We start from the raw sequence: 15,759 nt of genomic DNA, 5'->3' as shown, positions 1-15,759 counted from the left end.
ACCAACCCCTACGCCATGGGCGTTGGCCTTGCCTGCTGGGTAGGCCAGTGCGAGACGCAGGCCGGGCCCACTGCTCTGAGTGGTTACGGCATGAGGGAAGAAATGAACTCAGATGTGGAGGGCAGCCTCCTCTCCCTCGACAGGAAAAACCTCATCCCAAGAGTCCGGCCCCACTCCGGGAAGGTGGCTGGCTACGTCCCAGAAACTGTCCCAGAAGAAATCGGTCCAGAAGCTGGGTCCACAACCCCTGGCAGTAGAGAGGCTGTTTTGGAGGTGAGAAAGACAACCCCGGAAGCCACCAGCCGCGCCTTGCCTGCCAAGCCCAGGGCCTTCACTCTGTACCCGAGGTCGTTCTCCGTGGAAGGCCGGGAGATTCCATTCTCCTTGTTCCACGAACCGGAGGCATTAGACGACCGTCGGATGAAAAGGGAAGAGAACCTTTCTCTGCCGTGTGTGATTGGTTCTTCGGGAAGCTTCTCCCAGAGAAACCACCTGCCTTCCAGTGGCACATCCACCCCCTCCTCCGTGGTGGACATCCCGCCCCCTTTTGACCTGGCCTGCATCACCAAGAAGCCCATTACCAAGAGCTCGCCCTCTCTGCTCATTGAGAGTGACTCCCCAGACAAGTACACCAAGAAGAAGAAGTCCTCCTTCAAGCAGTTCCTGGCGCTGACCTTTAAGAAGAAGACGGAGAGCAAAGTGCATGTGGAGGTGAACGTGTCCTCCTCCCGCTCCTCCTCCGAGTCCAGCTACCACGGGCCTTCGCGGCTCCTGGAGATGGACCGGAGAAGCCTCAGTAACTCGCCGCAGCTGAAGGCTAGGACAGGGAAGCTCCGGGCTTCCGAGTCTCCCTCCTCCCTCATATTCTACAGGGATGGCAAGCGGAGAGGTGTCCCCTTCAGCAGGACGGTGTCCAGAGTGGAGTCCTTCGAAGACCGCTCTCGGCCGGCCTTCCTGTCCTTGCCACTGACCAAGCCACGGTCCATCTCGTTCCCCAACGCGGACACTTCAGACTACGAGAACATTCCAGCCATGAACTCAGACTATGAAAATATCCAGATTCCACCCCGGAGGCCCACAAGGGCTGGGACGTTCACGAAGCTCTTTGAAGATCAGAGCCGAGCTCTGTCCACCGCAAATGAAAACGACGGCTATGTGGACATGAGCAGCTTCAACGCCTTTGAGAGCAAGCAGCAGAGCGCCGACCAGGAAGCAGAGAGGTACTGTGAGATTGTATTTCCTTTCTTGCTCGCCAGGGGTGATGATCCGAGAGGCTGCTGCCGTACAAGGGACAAGGTGGATTCGCCTTAGGGTGATTGTGCGTGACCTGCCTGAGCCTCAGTGAAGTTCCTCTGTGAAACGGGCCTGATATTTGGGAAGGTCGGAGTAGACAGTCTGAGCATGTGTGTGGACATTCCTTGGGGGGCAGTTCTTTCCTTTCATAAGCCGGGCTGCTCGCCTCTGGGAAAGTCACCAGGAGCGCAGGGGCTGGAGTCTTTGCCAAGCCAAAGCTTTCTTAGCCTCAGTAAAAGACGCTGAATGGAGACGGATGCCCTTTTTAGTGTGTGTTCAACAGGGAGCTGGGAAAGACTATTTAAATTGCTTAAAGAGCTACAGGTGCCCTGAGCTCAATTTCTGTGTTTGGGACTGATTCACGTTGACAAGTGGGAGTGAAACACATAACGTTACTAATAATAGCGTGCGTGTGTGTGTGTGTGGGGGGGGCGGTTTGCCCAGCAGGGATAGGACCCTACCTCATCAAGACTAACTGAATGTCCTTATGGATCATCCCAAATGCCAGTTGCCAAATCTTTCTGTCCTTGGATATGTGGCTGCAGCTTCAAGGTAGGGCACTGAAATCCCAGCCATTGACCTTCTGCTGTCGAGACCGCCTGATGTAAAGGAACAGAAAACCAAAACTGTCATGATTTTGTAAAAAAAAAAAAAAATCTACTTGTTTCCTCTTAATGTGCAGTAACTTAACTAATCCTCCACAGCTGTTCCTTCTAGGAATTCCTAGGGGCTCTGCAGTAATGAATAGTAAGAGTGATTTGCAATGAGCATTACCTGTATTGCTGAAGCACCGATGCTAGGAAGTACGTGGATGGTGTTCTCTTGAGTCTTTTACAGTTTCCCACCCTGGCTCCACCTTCTCTCTGCCCCAAATCTGGGTAAAGGCTATTTGTTAGTCCCCACCCTTACCCCCTGGGGTAAAAGGGTATGTTTGCCAAACCGAGGTAACCACCAACCTGCCTGAGGGAGAGAGTGCAATTTGGAAAAGGTAGACAGGAGGAAGCTTGTGGAGGGCGGGGGGAGGGAGAGCCAACTATTAATACTTAGCAGGATCCTAGCCCAATGCCTCCCAGCAGTAATGAAAACAGAGCAAAACGATGACAGCGGGAAATTCCCATGCTGGAAGGGACCTCAGAGGGCATCTGGTCAAGCTTCCCATCTCTCCCAGGTGGCCATCCAATCTGTATCCAATCTGTACTTGAATTCCTCCAGCCACGGGAAATACCTCCCCTCCTGGAGTGGCTCTCTTTGTTTCTAGGTATCCTGATGATTGTGAATCTTTTCTTTCTGATCTAATCAAGCGCTGTCTCCCTTCTGAGGTCTTATTCCCACCCGCTCTGCTCTCTGAAGCCAACCAAGTGAACTTACTTCCTTTGATGTGTAACAGCCTTCAGAAACGGAAATCCACTTCCATAGAATCTTAAGGGTTTTATAGCCGACCTTATCCAGCCTGGTTTCAGAAAAGGTAACAGACACAGAGGTGCGTAGGGATTTGACTGTGATCTTTAGCAAGTTACTGCAGAAAGAAGAACTTGGAATTCCGGATAACAACATGATAAATGGAGAAAAGATCGAAGTTTTCAAAGATTTCAGCCGCAATCTATGATCATGGAAGCAGCAGTCAAGAGAACAAACATTCTGTGGGTCAGTGAGATATCGATGTTTTATAGATAGTCGATGTGAAACTCTATAAATAGTTTGACTCAAGCAAGCATGATACTGTACTCAAGTACCAATATGCATTCATGGTAGGGAATCAATACTCCTGTTACAGGATTTATCCCATTGCTTTATGTTAATAAAATGATTGCAATCATCACACACACAAAAAAGAGATCAAACAATACATTGCATTGGGTAAATCTGCTGCACATGAGCTCTTTAAAGCATTGAAGACGTTACTTTGCAGACGAGGTGCACCTGACTCAATCCGTGGTGTTTTCAATCCCCTCCTATGCATGTGAAAGTTGGACATCAAATAAAGAACACGGAAGGAAAATCAATGCATTTGAATTATGGTGCTAGCAAAGAATGTTGAAAGTATTGCGGACTGCCAAAAAAGAAAAGCAAATAGATTTGCCTTGGAAGAAATACATCCTGAATTCTCCTTAGAAGCAAGGATGGAGAGACTGTGGCTCATGTACTTTGGGCATGCTGTCAGGAGAGCTCAGTCCCTGGAAGAGAATCTCATGCTTGGTAAAGTAAAGGGCAACAAAAAAGAGGAAGACCCTCAATGGGACGGGTGGGCACAGCGGCTACAACCGTGGGCTGGAGCATAACCGCATGGTGAGCTGGCACAGGAGCTGGTGGTGGTTCATTCTGTTACATGATCTGGGCTGGAAGCCGCTCGATGGCATCTAACACACAGTAACAGTCTGATTTGTAGTGGCTCACATGAAGGCACACCAAGTCTGAGGGGCAGGCTGTGTGCTATACAACCCAGGACCGCCATTCCCCCTTTTGTTTGTGGTGGAGTCCCCTGGAACTTTGGGCTGCACTAGCTTCTTGGTCATCGAAAAGCACCTGTTGGCACGCTCTGGATTATGTCCCTCAAACAACAAGTTCCCTTCATCCAGACTTAGTTACCCATAAACTCAAACCAAACCCACTGCTATCAAGTCGATTCTGACCCATAGCAACCCTGTGTAGGGTCTCTGAGACTAACTCTTCACAGAAGCAGACAGCCCAGCTCTTGAAGCCCGTGAGTGTGAACTGCTAACTTGGCATCTAACAGCCCAACACTGGCCCATCGCCCCACCAGGGCTCCTTCACATGACAATAAGGGAGTCAACAATCTAAGAAAATCCTAATGGTTACCATGCTGTGATTTTGTACTGGGTTTGCCATGCATTGCCTCACTTGTCAGTGCTGCAGCCTAGGGCCTTGGTTGAATGCCCTGAAATGCCAGGCTCAAATCTGCCAGATTTCAAATGGACTATTGGCCCTGCTCTGGAGATGTATAACCGAGGCCAGACTGAATGGGACAAATCTCCCATGCGGGAACCACATCCACTTGGACATAAGTCAGCGAGGAAAGCTTTCTTCCGCTCTCCTGCATGAAACAGATGGCTGCAAAGGGGCAGGAAAATCCCCGCTTTGGGTTCAAACAGGTCTGGGCAAGGGCCACACCAATTCAGACACATCCCTTTGAGAAGTATAAACGACTGCCAGAGGGGGTGGGCCACTTCTACGCTGAATGGGTGCTTTGAGAGTAGGGGGGGTGTTGCTGATTGGAGACATGCCCACAGAGTTCCCTGGGGTCAGAGGGGATGAGAGGGCGGAGAGGCAATTCCTTCCTCCTCCTGCTACATGTCCTGCCCCACACCTGGCCTTAGTGTGAGGATCTGAGGCAGAAGCCAAAATAAATATAAACTGCCCTGAGAGAGCACAGGACAGTGCACTGGAAGATGTGAGTCTGAAGCCTGCAGATGAACTTGCTGTGGGTCGTGGGGGAAAGCTGGTGCGCAGTTTCTTCATCTGTAAAATGAAAAGGTGAGACTACAACTGACTGTACTCACCAGCCTTTCAGGTGTCACCTTCGCCACCACCACTGCCTGCAGGAATAATTTACCTAGGGCTGGTCTTGTAGTCAAGTCCTCTGTTTGGTTTAATAGGAAATACTTAATTAAGGAACCTTCTTCCACTGTTGGGAAATAAAAAATCAATGTTAGTTTCAATAAAAGCATACTGCATACTGAAACATAAGATACTCAGCAAGACAAAGCGACACTAGTAACATTGAACTTGAGGTTATTATTTGCCAATGTTGTAAGCTTGGGCGCCTCATGTCTTCCTTAAATATGAAGCTGAATAAGTGTCCCAGAGATGTTAAAGTCTCCACTTGGTACCACTTTGAATTCGACTTTGAATTCGACATACTCCGAAGGATACAAAGAAGCTCGAAAAGGAATAACTCCTTTATGGTGTTATTCAATGTCATTTAAATCTAAGTGTCCCCCCCCTTCTTAAAAGGATCGCCTTTTAAGAAACCTAGGGTAAAACATACCACACTATTGTCAGGATCCTCATATGCATGTGAAAGTCGGACAGTGAGTAAGGACCACCGAAGGATTGGTGCATCTGGGTGATGGTGTTGGCGAAGAAGATGGAGAGTACCACAGACTGCCCGAAGAACAAGCTCATCTGCCTGGGGAAAGTGTAGCCAGAGTACTTCTTGGAAGCAAGGGTGGTGGAACTTTGTATCACATAATTGTTATCAGGAGGAACCAGTCCCTGGAACAGAATATCATGCTGGGTCAAGTGGAGGTTCAATGCAGAAGAGGAAAACGCTCAAAAAGACAGGTAGAGTGGTTGCAACAGTGGGCTCAGACGACACTGTGAGGATGACGCAGGACCGGGCAGCGTGTCATTCTGATGGACACAGGGCTGCTCTGAGTCGGAGCCTACTCCACGGCACCGAACAACTAACAACAATAAAAAAGAGGAAGAAAGAAGGAAATGTAGATTGCATTATGTAACTCAGCAAGCCTATTGAGACCCCTAAAGCAGTATCTGGGGGTCTAATGTGTGAGGATCAAGTTTCTTTTATGCAGTTACTTCCTTTGAGGTTTTTATACACAGAGGATAGCATTTTAGTAGCTACAGTAACATTCCTATTAAGTATCTTTATTTTATTAAATTACAGAGATAGGATGCTCCATGTGTTCATTTTTCCTGGGGTCCATAGGAAAGGTTGTATTCTCCGTTCATTTAAAAGGTGCCCTCCAAAGCATTCTTTGTTTCTGAATTGACCTCAGCCATATGTTGGTCTGCTAACTGCAAGGTCAGTGGTTCAAACCCACCAGTCGCTCTGAAGGAAAAAGATGAGTCTGTCTGCATCTATAAAGATTCATAGTCTTAGAAACTCCACCTAGGGTTACTCTGAGTCAGAAGCAACCTGATGGCAGTGGGATACTCAGCCCCAAAGGAATCCTGGCGATGCAGTTGTTAAGCATTCAGCGGCTAACAAAAAAGTCAGTGATTTGACCCCACCAGCCACTCCGTGCAGGAAAGATGTGGCAGCCTCCTTCCAGAAGATTATAGCCTTGGAAAGCCTGTGGCGTCATTAGGTGTAGACATTGATTTGCTGGCACACAACAATTCAGCTCTAAGGAAAAATGAAGTCCTTATTCATGTCACAGCATAAATGAACCTTGAAAATGTTATGCCGAGGGAAATAAGTGGTCACAAAGGACAAATACTGTAAGATCCATCATCACAGAATAAGCAAATATATAGGAACCCAAGCAGTTACCAGGGATGGATGGGAAGGAGGAGGAAGAGAGGAGACGTTTTTGCTTAGGGGGCATTGAGTTTATGTTAATAGTGGTTACTTGGAAACGTATAGCTCGAATGGTCGTGCAACTGAAAACTGTCATCGTCACTGCATCGTATGTGTGAGATTGTTAAGACGATGTATGGTTGAACCACAATTTTAAAAGAAGGAATCTCTGGATCGACAGAGATATACAACATGCATATAAGGATACCAACTGAGAGGAAACCCAGGGGGCTAATGTTTTAGTAATTATGATGACCATTTGAGAAAGGTCATCCTGGGCAAGGGGCTTTGCTCGGTGTGCTTGTTACCTGATCTGGTGTCAGTTTGAGGATTAAGAGTGTAGGGGTGGAGTCTAGCCTGTCAATCAGGATATAGCAGTGAGGCCTCTGGGTGGGCGTGGCCTACTCCTGAGGATTCTGGGAACTCCTGTACTTCCTCCTTGGAGGCAGGACACACACACTCTCTTCTCACTCCCTGCGAGACATCCTTGAGGAGAAGCCACATGGACCTACCCTGATGCAGCCCTGGGATAAGCCAGGTGGAGACCCCTGCCAGTGGATTTATTTCTCTAGTCTACCCAGACTAACACACTGGGTGAGGTGTGGAAGGAGAGTAAGGTGGACCGTGTCCTACCTTGGCCTCAACAGACTCACAGCCCAGGTAGGAAGCATAGCCTTAAATCCGAGTCACAGCCTGCAAGGTAGAAAAAATTCCCCAACTCCAGAGCAGTAAGAGGAGGGAGCGTGGCTTTATGGACAAGATGGCATTTGAATGACAGCAAAGAAGCTTTTGGACATTTGGAAATAGGGAGAAAGCACCTCAGGAAGAGGGACGTGTATGGAAAAGATGTGAAGAACATTAGGAGAAACGTCTGACTTCGTTTTGTTGTTTTTTTTTTAGCAGTTAGAGCTGCACTAAAAGTGACTTCATCTTTGTTTAGAAGGTAGCTTGGCTCACCTAGTCTAGAAAACAGTTCACATTGTCTGCAGAGATGGAGAGCACAGAGAGCGGATTGGGTGGAAAGGCTGAGGGACTGAACTCAAATGACATCTTCTAGTTCTCAGTCATTATAGTACAATGCCACTCACTCTGCTAACATTTGTTGAATGTCTACGAAATGTTCTAGATACTAGCTGGTTGGAGAGTTTGTCCTTTGAAGCGTTTTCAGTTTTGCCACCTGGGGAGAAATGCAAATGAGGAGGTGTGTTAGTCTGGGTTGACTAGAGAAACAAATTCATGGATATTGATACGTGTATAAGAAAGAGCTTTATAAAAAAAAAAAAAGAGAAAGAGCTTTATATACAAGAGCAATTGAGTATTGAGAAAACATCCTAGCCCGGTCCAGATCAAGTCCATAAGTCCGATATTCGCTCATATGTCCAATACCAATTTATAAAGTCCTCTTCAGACTCACGCAACACATGCAATGACACCGAATGCAGGAAGATCACAGGTCAGTGGGTGCAAAGTCTTGTGGATCCAGTGGCAGTAGAAGAATCTCAGTGCTGGCGGGCATCTCCATGTGACTTCTCCAGCTCCCAGGTCAGGGGCTATATCAGTGTAGTACCAAGTGTCTTGTCAGTAGACCATCTGTCAGGGAATGAGCTGAGAGAGTGAAGAGTCTCCCACCTCCAAGGAGGAAAAACAGGAGTTCCTAGAATTCTCAAGAGAAGGCTATGCCCACACAGAGGCCTCATTGGTTGTATCTTGATTGACAGGCCAGACTCCACCCCTTCACTGGTAATGCTCTCAGATTGACACTAGATTATGTAACTACCACAGGGGGTGAGTAGAGCACAGCGTGATAGAGGGCTAAAGGCTCTACCAGGGGTGCACTCACATAGCTGGAGGGAGGAACCTTCGGGGAGGATCAATGTCTAGGAGACACTTGATGGGTCTTCACCGAGGAACAAGAGCCCGGGATGTACGTGAGGAGAAAGCTTGCATAAGAGCCCGGAGGTCAGGTAGGCTTTTGATGTGATGTGAACATGGCACTCACGCCGTGGCTGCCAGAGGAAGTCAGGAAGGCAGGTGGAGGGGTCAATTGAAGAGATGCCTTGTGCAGCAGTTTGGTGAGTTTGTACTTTGCACCTTTGTCCCTGGAGAGTCAATGTGACATTTGAATGGGTGGGGAGGGTGCCCTGATGGGCTCCTGCATTGCTTTGAAGACTTGGCTGGACTGACATGGGTGAAGAGACAGGAAACAGCTTTGTTAAGAGGCTGTTGCAGTGGTAACAAGGACCAAGCCAGCACTGTTGTGGTAGCCGGGGAGAACGTGGGGGGTGGGGGGGCAGAAAGGAGTTTTCTTTCCAGATTGTATACAGCAACCCTAGCCCCACCAACCTAAAAACCAAACCGACTTGCCATCAGGTCGTACCTGCCTCATCGTGACCTCAGAGGGCAGGGTTTCAGAGACTGCGCATCTTTGTGGGAGTGGAATGCCTGGTTTTTCTCTCGTGGAGTGGCTGGTGGTTTTGAACTGCTGCCCTTGCCGTAGCAGGCCAGCACATCACTCAGGACCCCACCGGGGCTCCTCCCGCTCCACCAGCGTCGATTGGACTCTTGGACTAGATAGCGTCTGTCTTTGCATTTCTCCTCTTTGTCTGCCCCCCACCTCCCAAACAAATAAAAGGATCGAGGGACTCTGCAGTAAAAGATATAGCAAAACACCCCAAAATCAAATCATTAAAAGAAAAGTGAATGGGTATGAGTCAAATCCTATAGTTGAGGGAGGTCGTCCTATGGGCCCTCCACCAGGCCAGCAACAGCAATTAAAGTTGTGAAAACCAAGCACAAGCTCCAGCAGTAAGAGCACCCTCTGACTCTCTCAGTCCCCAGCCCCCACCACCCAGCGTCAGGGCTTGAGGTATGAAATGCAGTAAATATGTCGCGAAGTGATTCCTGAGAGAGTGAAACCCGACTTTCATTTTTCACAGCCGCAGACAGTGTTGCAGCAACAAATACACCCATCATTGTCAAACGAAGGTGATTTACAGACTCATCCGTCAATCCTTGGGTGTGTACATGGCAGAGTTGCAGCTAAACCGCCTGCTGACTAATTCCATTGGTGCTGAGAGCCATCGTGTGGCTGGGTTTTTGGCGCGTCCCAGCTGTGGTGTTCATTGGTATCTTTATATCTGCCTGTAAGCCGGGAGCCTTCATATTATTATTATGTTTTTGACAAATGAACTCATGCCGAGCTTTCATTAAATTTCATTGAAAGGACCGGCAAATGCTATAAAAATTATTAAAATCTCAAAACCGTCACATCCTAATGCACGTGACTGTGCTTCTCATTGAAATTGACTGATGAGAATATTCAGTTTTTAATTTTCTGACTTAAAATAAGACCATCTGCAGCTGTTTTTTTAGCAATAATTTTTAATTAAATGCAATAAAATTTTCAGAGAAAGGCCCTAATAAGATAATCATGTCAGGAATGCACTTATTGTAGCATTACAAGTGCTATATTACAGCCCCAACTATTTTTCCTCTCTCCTTGCAGAACTATAATGCAGAAGAAATCCTGATTAAGTGTTAATCACAATGTGGTTTTACGCTCATAAAGTCAAGGTTTCCCCCAATGGGAGGTGTGACAGTAATTCTCCCTAATAAAAGGCAGTCGTGTTGTTAAGAGTACTTTGGTAAAATGTCACCGGCTGGTCTCCTTGGCCAGCTGAGCCCCAAGAAGGACGGAGGCCTTTGTTCTAACCTGAGTCTGAGTGGTACTTGCTCTCTTTGGGCCTCTTTCTTCCTGACTGCCTTGGGGTGCTGAGCATACCATGCCTAGCGGGTAGACAAAGAGAAGCAGCTTCTCTTGCCTCTGTGTCCTGCGTGCCTCAGTCACTGTGCACCATCCCCACAATCACTTGCAGATCTGACCATTGTGATCCAGAGGGTTTTTATTGGCAGATATCGGGGAACAGATTGCCAAACTTTTCTACCTACTCCACCACAGTCTGGAAGCTGAAACCTGGCCAGATCATGGAAACATTCAAGCCTGTGAGGAAGGGTGTATTGGCTGACTCTGCTGAGTGCTGCTCTCTGAGCTTCCGGTGCAGCAACTGACACATAATGTCCCCGCTCACAGAATTGCTATTCTCCTGGGAAGAGGCAGACAGTAAGCAAGTAAATAATATGTTGATGACATGATTATAGCCTAGGAAAAAGAGTGATGTGGTGGTGGGAAGTGGTCAGGGGAGGCTGATCTGAGGATGCACTTGGAGTGGACCTTAAATGATAATGTGACATAATGGAGGGGAAGGGCATTCTGGGCAGAGAGAACAGCAGGAACAAAGGCCCTGAGGCTGGAAGTCCCTGTGGGGAGGAGGGAGGTGGGGTTTGTGGAGAGCATACAGCAAATGATGGTGTATGATGTGGGCCGATGCCTTCATGGAAGATTGTGCTTTGATGAGAAGCCATTGCAGGAATGTGTTAGGATCTAGAAATGTTTGAATTATCTAAACTTTTCAGAATATTTCACAGGACTTGCATGTTTATGGTCAGATCAGCAAATAATTTGAAATTACATCGAAGAGTATTTGCTATTCAGCATGGTTCTCAGGGTGCAAAGGAGTCAAGGTTTCTGCTCTAGATCTACCCCTGGCTATGTGATTTTCAGCATCTGGATCTCAGGTCCCTCGACTGCACGTGCTCTGGGATGGTTTATGTGTTCTCTGTTCTCCATGTGAGTGCCATTCACAGAGGGAACAAGCAGAGGGTAACAGATGATAAGCCTGGAGAACTTCTTTAAAAAGAATTTGCAGATTTATTTCCTATTGCATTGAATTGATTTGCTCCTGTGAGCTGTAGAGAACTATCGAAGGTTTTAGGGAGTAATTCAGGCAGTTAGGACTATAGCAAAATTATTTTCATTTGTGTGGCTTGGAAGGGAGGAAAAGCCACCACAATAAGTTATCTCGAACATCAAGGGACCAAGCTTTGACAACAAAACTTAGCATCTTCGTCTTCTGTATAGTATAACAGCTTAAATTTCAGGGCACCCCAGCTATGGTACAGTGGCTGGGAGAGAAGAAACCAGCATCTTTGATTGCCAAGTTTAAACTTTTCCCAGTGGAGGGCTTCTGTGGGTGGTTAACGGCATTAATCAGCACAATCGACAGAACCAGAGGAACAGCATGGAGCAACAGGAGGAAAGTACGCTCAAGTCTAGAATGTCCACTTACCCTCTTGTCTGATCTGAGCCTCCGTTTCTTTGCCTGCACAATGGGTACAGTGGTCCTTTAATCTCTGAACTGTCTTGAGGAGTCAAAGAGATAGTGCAAATTCAGGATCTTTATCAAGTACTGAAAAATAATATTTATACTTTGCTGCCAGTCACCATGGTGGACAGACAATTGCTGTCCACTCCAGTGCATGAGACTCTTAAGCAAGCACCATATATATGCTAGGTACCACCTTAGATCCTATCTTAGTTATCTTGTGCTGCTATAATGGAAATACAGCAAGTGGATGTTTTTAACAACCAAGTATTTATAGTTTAGAAGGCTAGAGATCTGAATACCAGGCACCAGCACTAAGGAGAAGGCTTTCTCTCTCTGTTAACTCTGGGGCAGGTCCTTATCTACTTCCATCATCTGTAGACCCAGCATCTCCTAGACATTTCGTTGTGTCTTGGCATCACTCTTCCCCTGGGTCTCAGAGGTACCCAGCACAGGGACCCTGGGTCTAAATGATGTACTTTGTTCCTGGTTCTTCTTTCTTGATGGTACCGAGGTCTTTCCCTCTCTTCTTTGTTCATTAACCACAGACAGGCTCAGATTTACAGTGCATCACAAAACAGGATATTAATGCCATACTGGGAATCATGGTCCTACCAAACTGAAATGTATTTTTGAAGGACACAATTTGATCCATAATAAATGCTTTCTATACATCAACCCAACCTTAAAAGCCATCCTGCGACATCCAAAAACAAAACAAACCAAACTCCCTGTCATCGAGTTAATGCTGATTCATAGTGACGCCCTGTGGGTTTCTGAGACTGTAACTGTTTACCGGAGTAGAAAGCCCAGTCTTTCTCCCTTGGAGCTGCTGGTGGTTTCGAACTGTCGACCATGTGAATCTCAGCCCGATGCTTAACCATACACGACCAGGGGTCCTATCTTTCAGCCTAGGTACTTTAATTGTCTACACTTGATGGATGAGGAATCTGAGACACACAGTTGCTCAGTAGCAGGGCTGGACATCTAATCCAGATGGTTTACAGCACCCATGTTCTCCACCGTGCTGTGAGCTGCTTTCTATCTCTACATGTGTCATTTCTTCTCCTCCCTTCGGGGGTAGTTACCTAGTTTTATCTTTCAACAGATGAAGAAACTGAGGTTTAGAGTGCTGACATCATTTCCAAGTCCCTTAGCTATGGAGCAAGGACTGGAAGTACAAGGCAGGTGTTTCTTGGTCCGGGTTTGGGGGTCTCACCTGTTTTGCGCATCCCTACAACTAGCATTGGACACCTTCAAGTGTCAAACGTGACGACATACACTGGGGTCTGAATCTTCAAAATGGAAATGGCCTTATTGCTGGTGTTGAGAGTCAGACTGCTTCTAATGACTGTGCACTTGCTCAGATAACCAGGAGCTGATGTAAAAGCTATTTATAGTGAGAACAGCACACATGCTTTCAATAACGATGTAAGGGGTGACATGATGTAAGAGGTTAATGCTTCCTTAGATCACCTGGTGGGTCTCAGGTATGGCCCTTGGGGGATTTATCATCCATGCTTACGGTGCTCCAGGTCAATGGGCAAAAAGCTCATAATAATTTCCGAGTGATGAATCCATGTGTGCAGCTGGCTCCTTGAGAATGAACCCCAGATTGCCCAGCCACCAAGGATGAAGGCAGCCGCTGAGCTGTGTTGTTGGGGATGTCTGAGATTGCTGCTGAGAACTGTGGCGATTCCTTGGCTTGGAGAATCCTGTGCCTGGCTGATTTCCTCTAAGGAGAAGTCTTGGAATTGAGATTGTTTGGGGGATGATGTGGCTGGTTTTTCTGTAAACAGACCCATCTTCTGCATGCACAGGGTTGGTCTTGATCCCTGGATAGAGCCCAGGGGAAATTTCTCCAGATAAAAGCATGACTTGGAGAACTTAAAATTTCAAGCTTGTGTGCATGATTTTTATTAAGAAAACTAGGCTAGATTCTGGGGGGGAAATAATAACAACTCTGAGTTGCAGTGTCTGTGTAAGGACCCTAAACTGGTGAGGCTCCCATACCTTTAGAGATGTGCCCAGCAGAGCTTCTCTGTGAAGTAGTAAGTTCCCCCACCATGGTCAGCAATCAAAGATGCTAGACTCTAAGAGGCTATTGTGGAATACAGCATCCAGGGGCTCCGAGCTCTGTGCTCAATTGTGTTTGTGCAGATAAAGTCCTAAGGAACTAGGTGGGTTGGAGTGGCCCATGGAGACCTTGTTGTTGTTAGTTACCATCAACTCCCCCGCAAACCAAACCAAATAAGAAAACACTGCCATCTAGTCAGTTCCACTTCAGAGCGTCTCCTGATAGGTTTTCTGAGGCTGTCCATCTTTAGGGAAGCAGGTAGAAGCTGCCCATCTTTATGGGGGCAGATAGAGCTTTCTCGTGAGAAGCAGCTGGTGGGTTTAAACCATTGATGGTTCCCACTGCCCTTTCTCTTAGCACACAGGGCTGATCCTGCAACACCCAGTCCTGGTGACTCCCGGTGTGCAGTGTAGGACTGCTCCATAGACTTTCAAGGCTGTGACCTCCGTGTCCCTAATGACTCCAAGTTCATTTCACTTTTACTTTTCTGCTGGTTTCACTTATTTATTTTAGCCCTTCAGACCAATATTTAGGTTTGAGGGAAAAGGAATTTGGAGAGGTGTTTTTTTTTTAAATCTGATTAAAACAAACAAAAACACTGTATATATTTACACTGCTCATCTCAAGAAATGAAATCAACAATATCCTGTTAAACCTTCCTTATGTGTGGTTTACTTTCTCCCCACCCCATCCCATCTTTCCTCCTCTTTCCTCAATAGCCTATCCCTCCCTAGCCCCGCCCCGGTTCCTGGCCTCCTCCGTAGACATCAAAGTCTTTGTCTTCTGGTGTCTAAACCAAGGTTCTTTTCACTATTTTCTCCTATGAGAATAGTGTTATTAAATGTTTATTGGCTAAGTTTGCTAAGCATAATGTTCTCCGGTTTTGTCCAGGCCTTGCAGTGTTTAAGAGAGTTACCATTGTTTCGAATTGATGCATAAAATTCCATTGTATGGATGTACCAGAGTTGGTTAATCTTTTCCTCTATAAGAGGAGTTTTGATTGTTTCTACTTTTCGCTGTTACGTAAATTGCTGCAATAAACATAGGTGCACACATGTCTGTTCATGTTGTGTTCCTGTTTCTTTGGAGTACATCCCCAGGAGAGATCATAAGGGACTTGTGTTTGCATTTATTTAAGGAAATGCCACACTGATTTCCATAGTGGTTGTACAATCTACAGTCCCACCAGTGATGTACAAGTCCCCCAGTCTGTCCACATCCTGTTTTGTTTTATTGGGTTTTGCTAAAATGTCGGTGTGAGGTGGCATCTTGTTTCATTTGTGTTTCTCTTATTGCTAATGAATGTGAGTCTTTCTTCATATGGTTGTTGGCCACCTGGATGTTGTCTTTGGTAAATTGTTCGTGTCTTGTGCCCATTTTTGGATTGGGTTATTTTTAGTTTTCTTGTTAAGGTGTTGTAGTTTTCTATGTACTCTGGAGATTTGTTCTTTATTTCAGGGACTTCTACGGATGATTCAATATCTGCTCTGAGAACCATCGCAAAAGGCCCCTCCACTGTCATGTCTAATGCCCACTTCATCTGAATCCTCTGAAATGCTGACTTCCTGGGAAAGGACAGCTCCTAGGGACCATGCCAAAGCCTTCTGCTTGATCTTCTAGTCAGGCTGAGTTTTAGTGGGTGGAAAGTGGCTCCTTGGGTTCCTTAACACCCTGAATCTTGGTGTTTTTCAAACCTTCTGTTGCAGCGGAATCCTCTTCAAATGAAATCTTACATGGAACCTCAACTGAAGACATGGGGGTTTGTTATAAGTATTTTTCATAATTCCAGGGAATGAATCCTCAGAGAGATTATTTTTTAAATCATTTTATTAGCGGCTCATACAACTCTTATCACAATCCATACACACATCAATTGTGTAAAGCGC

At 46.6% G+C, this 15,759-nt stretch overlaps 1 protein-coding gene across 1 annotated transcript in view; it reads left to right on the top strand.

The window, feature by feature from the left end:
• FGD5 (FYVE, RhoGEF and PH domain containing 5) overlaps positions 1-15,759 on the top strand; it is a 151,419-nt gene that overhangs the window by 1,454 nt on the left and 134,206 nt on the right. Inside the window, exon 2 of the mRNA XM_045290132.1 lies at positions 2-1,220. Within this exon, the coding sequence (XP_045146067.1) occupies positions 2-1,220 (1,219 nt within the window). The remainder of the gene's footprint in view (position 1; positions 1,221-15,759) is intronic.

The sequence above is a fragment of the Echinops telfairi genome, unplaced genomic scaffold, assembly GCF_000313985.2.
Source record: "Echinops telfairi isolate 266 unplaced genomic scaffold, ASM31398v2 ScPeMD7_31;HRSCAF=116, whole genome shotgun sequence".
Lineage (NCBI taxonomy): Eukaryota > Metazoa > Chordata > Mammalia > Afrosoricida > Tenrecidae > Echinops > Echinops telfairi.
This window is presented reverse-complemented; position numbering and strand designations above follow the sequence as displayed.